The following is an 8960-nucleotide window of genomic DNA, read 5'->3' as shown; positions in this document are numbered from 1 at the left end:
CCCTCTATGAGGTGGATTGATCTATGAGGTGGATTGATCAGTGACTGGGATAATTGGGATGGGAGTGTCAGAGACAGTGCAATTGGCACAGGACAGAGTGGAGTTTAGGGCTGTTGTACATAGGGTCGCTATGAGTCGCAAGCGACTCGACGGCATATAACAACAACAACAACAATCTTTTTTCTTACCACACTTTCTAATCCAATAAATTAACTTTAGAATTCAAACTAATTTCTACAAGACTAGGTAACCTCTGTAGTATAATACACTTAACAAGATACAATTAAAGACTATTTCTTAATTCTTTCTTCCCCAGAAATATCCACTTTGCACTTTTTAGTATATTATTTTTATCAACATATAATCATGCTATACATGTTCCATCTCTTAGAATTCCTCCCTTGAGAGCATAAATGCCTCTCTGTCCAGCATTCAAGGTCTCTACAACTTTATACAGCAAAACTACTCCGAAGGGGTGGATATGTAGACTCCCAGTCTTCCCTCCCCACCTCTCATCTACACACAAACTCACATCCATCAGTGCTTTTCCCCACAGAGTTTTGTTGTTGTTGTTATTTTTGGTTTTGATGTTTGTTTGTTTGGGTTTTTTTTTTTTTTTTACAATTAATGACTCCCTCTTCTTCAAACATTTTCTTCCCTTGCATTCTCTGTCACATTCTTTCCTCACTAGCAGACTGGCACCATTCTTGTTTGCTGGATCCCACTTATCTCCCAGACTTCAGAGGCTTCAAAGCCACACAGCTCAGCTTGTGATGTCTTCTTTTCTCTACTTTAATTCTCCTTTCAGGTGAGCCTAGCTCACAAGTAGCTCCAGTGGTCGAGTGTCCAACATGTTGGACTGCCAAACAAGAGGGTGCTAACACGACGAATTCTTCCGTGGGAGAGAGATGGGCAGTCTCCTTCAGCCAGATTTATAGCCTTGGCAACCCACTGGAGGAGCTCACAGCAGTCCCACTTGACAACAGATGTGATTTTGGTTTTAAATAGCCCACCACTTTTTGTCTCTTGCTTCTGGGGTCACCATGAGTTAAAATGCGCCTCCAGCAGGTTTTCACAGGCTGTGAACTGCACAGGAGGAGACGGCGCATCCTTCTCCAATGGAGCAGATGGTGGAGTTGAACTATGTGCTTTTGAGTTGGCAGCTCAACTCCTTACCACGAGCTCAGCAGAGCTACCACAATTCCTTCCAGTGATAAGCATGGGAAAGTTAGAACGTGGACCTAGAGAAAGAACTTCTTGACAGGCTACATAATGTTCAGACTTAGTTCACTGGCTGGATAGTACTAGATAGTCACTTTGCAAAGTAGCTTCTTGCCTTCTAGGCCTTTGAAGGAAATACAAACACTTTTCACTAATGCTCACTAAATGATAATTTTTATCAGTACTTTAATATATCTCCATATTATGAACATATTCTATTATTTAAAATAAGAATTTAAACATATAAGAAAAACCCAAGCTACCCTTATATCCAAACACCAAAATGAAGGATTAATGATAAAATACAAGTTACTTGGTTGGGGGAGGGGGTAGTGAAGGATGTGGGAAGGGTCTTTTGTGAAAAAAAAAATGTAGTCAAACTTTGTAAATAAATCAGTTAAAATTTTTTTAAAAATACAAGTTACACAGCATGAATAATTAGGCATCCTAAGAACTGCAACTTCATGTTCCACTGCTGCCAAAGGAATATGTTCCAGGTTTAATATGAAAGAATATACATGTTGTTGTTACATGCCGGCAAGTTGCCTGCAGCTCATAGTGACCCTATCTCCAACAGCTCTGAGTTCTGCTCTATCTTAAGTCAATCTTATTGTCTCTGACACATTTGCCCCATTACCCCAGTCATTGAGTCAATCCTCTCATAAGGATACTGATTTTTAAAAGAATCATAATCAATCATTTTTGTATGGGATTTATGCATTTGCTTCACCATGAAATGTGTTAACTATAAATTATCCTGCCTCTCTGAGGAAACTGAAAATAAATGAAGTTTTATTTTTAAAAATTAAGATCTTTGAATTCTGACATTATTTAAATAATATTGATAAACCAAAACTAAAAATATTTAACAATAAAATTACAGAGCAAGTAAAATGGAAATACCTAAAAAAAATGTATTTTTGGTGTTCTGGTTATATACCATCGAGTTAGAACTGACTCACAACTGGCCCTCCGGAAGGTTTTTTAGAGGCAGCAGATCACTTGGGAAGAGATCGCCTCTTTCTCCTGAGGAGTGGCTGGTGGGTTTGAACCCTCCACCTTAGGGTTGGCAGCACAACGCCTTACCATTAAGCTACTGGTGCTCTTGAGTGGTATGAAATGTGATTACATCCTACTAATGTTTGACCTACTCTTTCTTTGAATGTGGTTTGCATATGCAGTTGACTCCTTTGACCAATTTTATTTATTTTTAAAAAAGCAACAGTTCATTCTAGTGGTGGAATACATGAAGGCTTCACTTCTGTCTCTTACCTTTGCCATGGCTTCTCCCATCCTCCAATAGCGGCACTACAATAGTGTTGTTCACATTTCCAGGGGACCGTACAGCTGTGTAGACAACAGGCACCGACTGGACCACCACGGGGATGCGGTGAACGTGACTCAGTTTATTGGACTGCAAGTTCATGGGGCTTGAAGATGGTACAGGATGGATAATGTGCAAAAACTGCTGGCCTCCCACACCGGATGCCGAGGCGACAAGGGGTCCTGGTGTTAATACTGTTGAAGAGGATGATGCTGAAGATACTGATGTTATAACAGTTGGGGATGAGGCTGGACGACTAGAAGACGATGAGGAGGTTGAAGTAGAAGAAGGTGAGGAGGCAGACGCTGTCATGGAAACTGGGGAGGAGGAAACAGCTGTAGGGGACGTCCTGGCTTTGTTTATGGACAAGTCCACGGGCTCAGTTTGTGTTTGGAAGTGATCTACAGACAACGAGTCCTCAGGAGGTTCCCCTTTCACGTTATTTAGCAACAGGGGAACAGCTTCCATATCGGGATAGTTGTGGACGTTTGGAGACTGTGTGGAGAAAAATAAAACACATATTTATCCTTATTATTCATGCATTTAAACAGATGTTGATTTATTATGTTGACTCTTGTTAACTTGTTGGGGGTTTTTTTGCCTCTGATTACTATGGAACATTAATCTAGTCATCAAACATTTGAGGGATGGAACTGTGACACTTGCCACTGTTAAAATTCAAAAAGTTCTACAGAAAAAGGACCTTTGTCATGAAGACATTCTCTCTCTATTGTGAGAGACAGCACAGTTGTTGCAAATGCACTCACATTAGTAATCTCTGAGGTAAGAAGAGGGCATGGAAACATAATGACAGTGCATAACATTGTCAAAAAAGATATGTTCAAAAAACAAAGGAAAATATACTTCAAACTGATAAAAGTACCTAATTCATTAGAAAGTCTGCATTTTGTTAGTATTTTGAACAGTTACTGCCTATATATATATATATCTGTTTCCTCAATTGTAAAAAAAGGAGAGTTTGTATTTAATAGCCTTAAATACTCATTTCAAATAAATACTCTTTGTTGTCATGACTGTAACCTCTCTCCAATGGTAATATAACCAGAGACAAACTATAACCTAGCAACAATACTTGGAAAACTCACAAAGACATTGTCGCTTACATCTTAAACAGAGAGTACTGCAACACATTCGCTACAAGCATTTAAAAACTGGGCATAGAATTCTCCAAACTCTCATATTGGATCTAACATTTTAAATTCTTGAATACAAATAATCTCTTAACAAGCACCTGTAACTTCCACTCACTATGCCACGTTTCTCTCATCTATGAAACTTAAAATAATGAACAAAGCTACTAGAACTCACATTTTAGGAAAAGAGAGCTCTGAGGAAAAAAAAATCACCCTGGAAATTTTATATTACCTATGGAAGCTTCTAAATTAAAACATTGATGATAATTTTGCCCACTTTTCCTTTCCTTTTTCAAAACTTTAAATCATAAAATAGCAGAAAGCAATAAGGATACATATTAACATGCTATGCATATATTATTATGTCACATGAATATAAATTGATTCATGTGCTATTCTATCATAAGTTCAGCAAATATTTATTGGCCATCTATTTTTAAAGTTAAATGGCTCCAGAGTTCAATACATAATGTGTGTCAATGCCGCCTTGACAGGGAGAATTAGACCATCACAGACAATACTGATTGCAAGTAATTTAGCCAGACTGACAGAGACATTCTTGTTTTATTATATAAAGACAAAAAAAATTTCTTATTTTATTTTGGTAACAGAACAATAACTAAAATTATATTAAATTGCTTCATTTCATTCTTTGTTTAATAAAGGATCTTGTGTGCTCCACCCCTCCAACACTTGAGCATACACTTAAACAAAACAGGCTCCTTTTCTCTATAGAATATAATTACAGCTCCATTCAGACACACAATACACAGCGGAGCAAGGGCACATTATTCAGCAATGAGAAAAGAAAGAAAATGATAAGCCAACAATGGTGCCATATCAACTAAAAATGTGAGTGTTTGATGTTTTATTGTTTTCCATCCTTCTAAACTAACACAGATACTTCTGCAACATAGAAGTTAGAAAATATTTTTTTAAAGAAAGAACCATTCAAAGCATCAACCACATAAAATTCTAAAAGTTTTTGTCTTCTGTGCCGAAATTAAGGAAAAAAGTTTCTTTAACTCTTACACATACTCAGAAAAAAAAAGACGAAAAATTTCACCATAAACTGAAGGATAAAATCGTGAATCTTTATGAAACTAGAGAGTCCACTTTTCCCCATAGGAACAGCTGGTGGATTTGAATCACTGGATATTAAGTTAGGAACCCAAAACATAACACACTACTACATCACCAAAGCTCCTTAAAGACATGTAACACATAGCTAGAAATTCTTTGTTGAGGATATTTCAGAAAATATATCTATTTGTCATTAGCAATATAAAATATACCGTGATTCACTTATCATTAAACACCACTGGTTTGCTTGACTTTAAACACTCTCTTGAATAATATCTTCCTTTCAATGTACTAGAGTTTTTGTGTACATCGAGTCAGAACAGACTCACAGTTGACCCTCCATCTGCCTTACAGAGGCAGTAAATCACTCAGGAGGAGACCATCAATCTTTTACCTACAGAGTGCTGGTGGATCTGAACTGTGTGTCTTCAAGTTGGTAATGCAGGTCCTTACCAGTAAGCCACCAGAATACGACCCTGGAAACAGTGATTACTTCCACCATAAATCCTCCACCTTCAACAATCTAGTTGGAGCTCTAATGGTCCCTAGTTAAGGCATTCAGGTAGTAGCCAATGGGCTGAGCTTCAAGCTCACCAGTCACGCCATATAAGAAAAATGGGGCATTCTGCTTCCATAAAGATTTGCAGCTTTAGAAATCCTCAGAGCAGTTCTACTATGTCTTTCATGATTCCTCTGAGTAGGAACCAACCTCATGGAAGGAGGTTTTTTCCAGACTTGGAACTACTGAAAATATCGTGGACTGCCAAAAGAACAAACAGATCTGTCTTGGAGAAGGTATAGCCAGAGAACTTTTGGAGGCAACAATGATAAAATGTCATCTCACTTTTTTAGACATGTTACTAGGAGAAGCTATTCCTTGGAGAGGGACATCATGCTTGGAAAGGCAGAAGGGTTGGCGACGAAGACTAGTTCTCATATAATTCATTGTTGCTACATGCTATTGAGTTGTCTGTAACTCATAGTGACTATTTACAGCAGCTCTGAACCTTGCCCTATCCTGAGCTAATCTCACTGTCTCCAACGCACCTGCTCCCAATGTCCTAGTCACTGTGTCAATGCACCTCATCCAGGGTCTTCCTCTTCTGTGTATCCTATTCCTCCACCCTCCCAAGCATCATGTCCTTCTCTAAGGACTGGTCCCTCCTGGCAATATGCCCAAAATACAAGAGACGGAGCTTCAAAATCCTTGCCTCCAAAGAGCAACTTGGTTTCACCCTCTTCAGGCCAAACCTGTTTGTTCTCATAGCAGTCCATGATATATTCAATACTCTTCTCCAGTATCTCAACTCCAAAGCATCAATTCTTCTGTCAACATTATTCATGGTCCAGCTCACTGATGTACAGCAAGTAATTGTGAAGAACATAGCCTGAATCCGGTGCACCTCAGTTTCTAGACTGACATCATTGCTCTTCAGCACTATGACAAGTTCCCTCACAGCAGATTTTTCTAATGCAATTTTTGTCTTTTGATTTGCTGACTGCTGGTACCAACAGTATTGACTGTGGAATAGAGCAAACTTAAATTTTTAACAACTACAATCTCTTCTCCATATATCGTGGTGCTGCAAATTGGCCCAGTGGTGAAAACATTTGTTTCCTTGATGTTGAGCTTCAGTCCTTATTTAAGGCTGCATCCTTGACTTTCTGCAGCAAATCCTTTGAGTCTTCCTCAGTTTTGGCAAGCAAGGTTGTGTCATCTGCATAATGCAGGTTGTTGATGAGTCTTTCTCCAATTCTAATGCCACATTTTTCCTCATAAAGTCCCCTCTCCTGAATTATTTGTTCCACATATAGAATGAAAAAGTATGGAGACAGGATGCATGCCTCAAGCTAAAAGTTATGAAAATACAATATTAAGAATGCCAGTGTGCTCTGAAATAGCACACAGAGTTTGCAAAGCCATAAATCTTTACAGAAGCTGGATGCCCTAACTTTCTTACTTTATGCTTAAATATAATTTGTACTCTTTAAGAGCTCAACCAAAAATTACAGAAAATATTCATAAAAATAAGGAAGGATAATAGAAACTTTGGATCAAAGACATATTTTACTTGGAACCTTGGATGTTTTATGCAAGAATTTATAAACACCAGTATCAGAGAAACACATGTTAGTTGCTTTTTCATATGTAGTAGTTGAAACACAGCCAGTATGTTAAAAAATAACGCTTCCTTCCTCAGAATAAAAATTGTCACTATACTGTTCATTTATCTACAAAGTTGACATAATATCCTCCTACCATGATGGCTCTTACTAATCTCTCATACTCTGAAAATGTGGTAAACAGAGCTGTCTACAACTCCAGCTTTGGGTTGCACAATGTGTTGGGGTAAAGTCAGCACCTTTATAAAAAAACTGTAAAACATTATTAACAACTTTGTAAATATGACTTTCTACAAACAACTATAGTATGTGCTTGCTCCTTCTTTTACATTCAAGAAATGATCAAAATTGTTCAAGGTTGAAATCATCATTAAGAAGTCATTTCTATACTTTAGAAAGGTGTTTTCAGGTGCCTCGTAATACAACTCATGGCGACCCAATGGACAATGGATCTGACCCCTGTGTCCTATCCTGTGCCATCCTCATCATCTCTGACACACTCAAGTCTAGTGTTGCAATGAATGACTGTGACAGTCCAACTTGTTGAGGGTCTTCCTCTCTTTTGCTGACCACCCACCTTTCCAAGCATGATGTCCTTCTCTAAAGAATAGTCTCTCCTAGCCATATGCCAAAAATACGTGAGACAAAGTTTGGTCATCTTTGCCTCCAAGGAACATTCAGGCTGCACTTTCCCCAAGAAAGATCTGTTTGTTCTTTTGGCAGTACATGGGATATTCAGCACTCTTCTTCAAAGACAATGCTCGGAGGCATCAACTCTTCTTCTCTCATCCTTATTTACTGTCCAGCTTCCAGATGCACAGCAAGTGACTGAACACCATATCTTGAATCAGCTGTGCTTTGGTCTTCAAAAGCGCACAATTGCTCCTCAGGACTTTGAAGAAGGCTCTGAGAGAAGGCGTTCCCAATGTGATACCTCTCCTGAGCTCTTGACTGCTGGTAGAAAGGTCACTGATTTCCATTTTAGAAAGAAGAAAGTAAAAATATATTGGTTCTCAGATCTGAATCTGCCTATGTGCATCAGTAGTGATGGTAACAGAGGAGACAGTCAAGAAGAAGGAAAGCCGAGGGTGTCTACCAGTGAGAGAATATCTATCAAATGGGTTATATTTAGGAAGAAGAGCTTGAAAGTAAAGGAAGGGTCAACCATTTCAGAGAAAGTGACAGAAGGTATGAGGGAGTTCCCTAAGGTCCAGTCACTAAGGAGTGTTGTCAGTAGGTGTCAGTGAGTGAAGAAGAGGTGGAAACCCTATCCTTACTATCTCTCTATCATGCTTAAACCCACTGCTGCAGAAATATGTATCCTGAAAGAACTACTGAACAAGGAATAACAACAACAAAATGTTCTGTTCTCAGATTTTACCCGCAGTTCTTAATTACTCAATTCTTGATACATTTACTGACTGCACATACTATGTGCTAAGGTTTTTTTGCTTATTTATTTGCTTGTTAAAATAAGACTCTATTAAGGTTTTTGTCTGAAAGCAGTTATTTAACCTATTTTTTTCTGTTGTGGCATTACCTGATGTTCTTAATGTATGAAGGTTAAACAACTCACTTGACGTGCTTGCTGGAACAGATCAAAGACTACAGCATTCAATATAGATTATATCTCAATATCAAGAAAACAAAAGTCCTCACAATTGGGCTAGCAGGTGCATCATGATATATAGAGAAAAGACTGAAGTCATCGATGATTTCATCTTACTTGGAACCACAATTAACACCTCTCATAACAACAGTGAAGAAATCAACAGAGATGCATTGGAAAAATTTACTGTCAGAGACCTCTCCAGAAAACGCAAAAGCAAGGATGTCGGTTTGAAGATGACGGTGTGTCTGATCTTCTAAACCATGGTCTACTCAAATTGCTTACTATGTATCTAAAAGTTGTTAGACAAGGATTAAGGATGAACAGAGTCTATGCCTTTGAGCTGTAGCGTTGGAGAAGAGTACTGAGAGTCCCGTGGACTGCCAAAAGAACAAACAAATATGCCTTGGAGAAAGTACAGTCACGGAGTTCCTCGGAGGTAAGG

General features: G+C 38.4%; 1 protein-coding gene across 1 annotated transcript in view; it reads right to left on the bottom strand.

Annotated features, from left to right (window-relative positions):
* The window catches only part of KLF12 (Kruppel-like factor 12), a 600750-nt gene that overhangs the window by 206238 nt on the left and 385552 nt on the right, over positions 1-8960 (bottom strand). The window contains exon 4 of the mRNA XM_006882709.1: positions 2494-3040. Within this exon, the coding sequence (XP_006882771.1) occupies positions 2494-3040 (547 nt within the window). The remainder of the gene's footprint in view (positions 1-2493; positions 3041-8960) is intronic.

This window comes from Elephantulus edwardii, unplaced genomic scaffold (genome assembly GCF_000299155.1).
Source record: "Elephantulus edwardii isolate Elephantulus edwardi_28Jun2011 unplaced genomic scaffold, EleEdw1.0 scaffold00023, whole genome shotgun sequence".
Classification (NCBI taxonomy): Eukaryota; Metazoa; Chordata; class Mammalia; order Macroscelidea; family Macroscelididae; genus Elephantulus; species Elephantulus edwardii.
The sequence above is the reverse complement of the archived record's forward strand: the minus strand, read 5'-3'. Positions and strand labels throughout refer to the sequence as shown.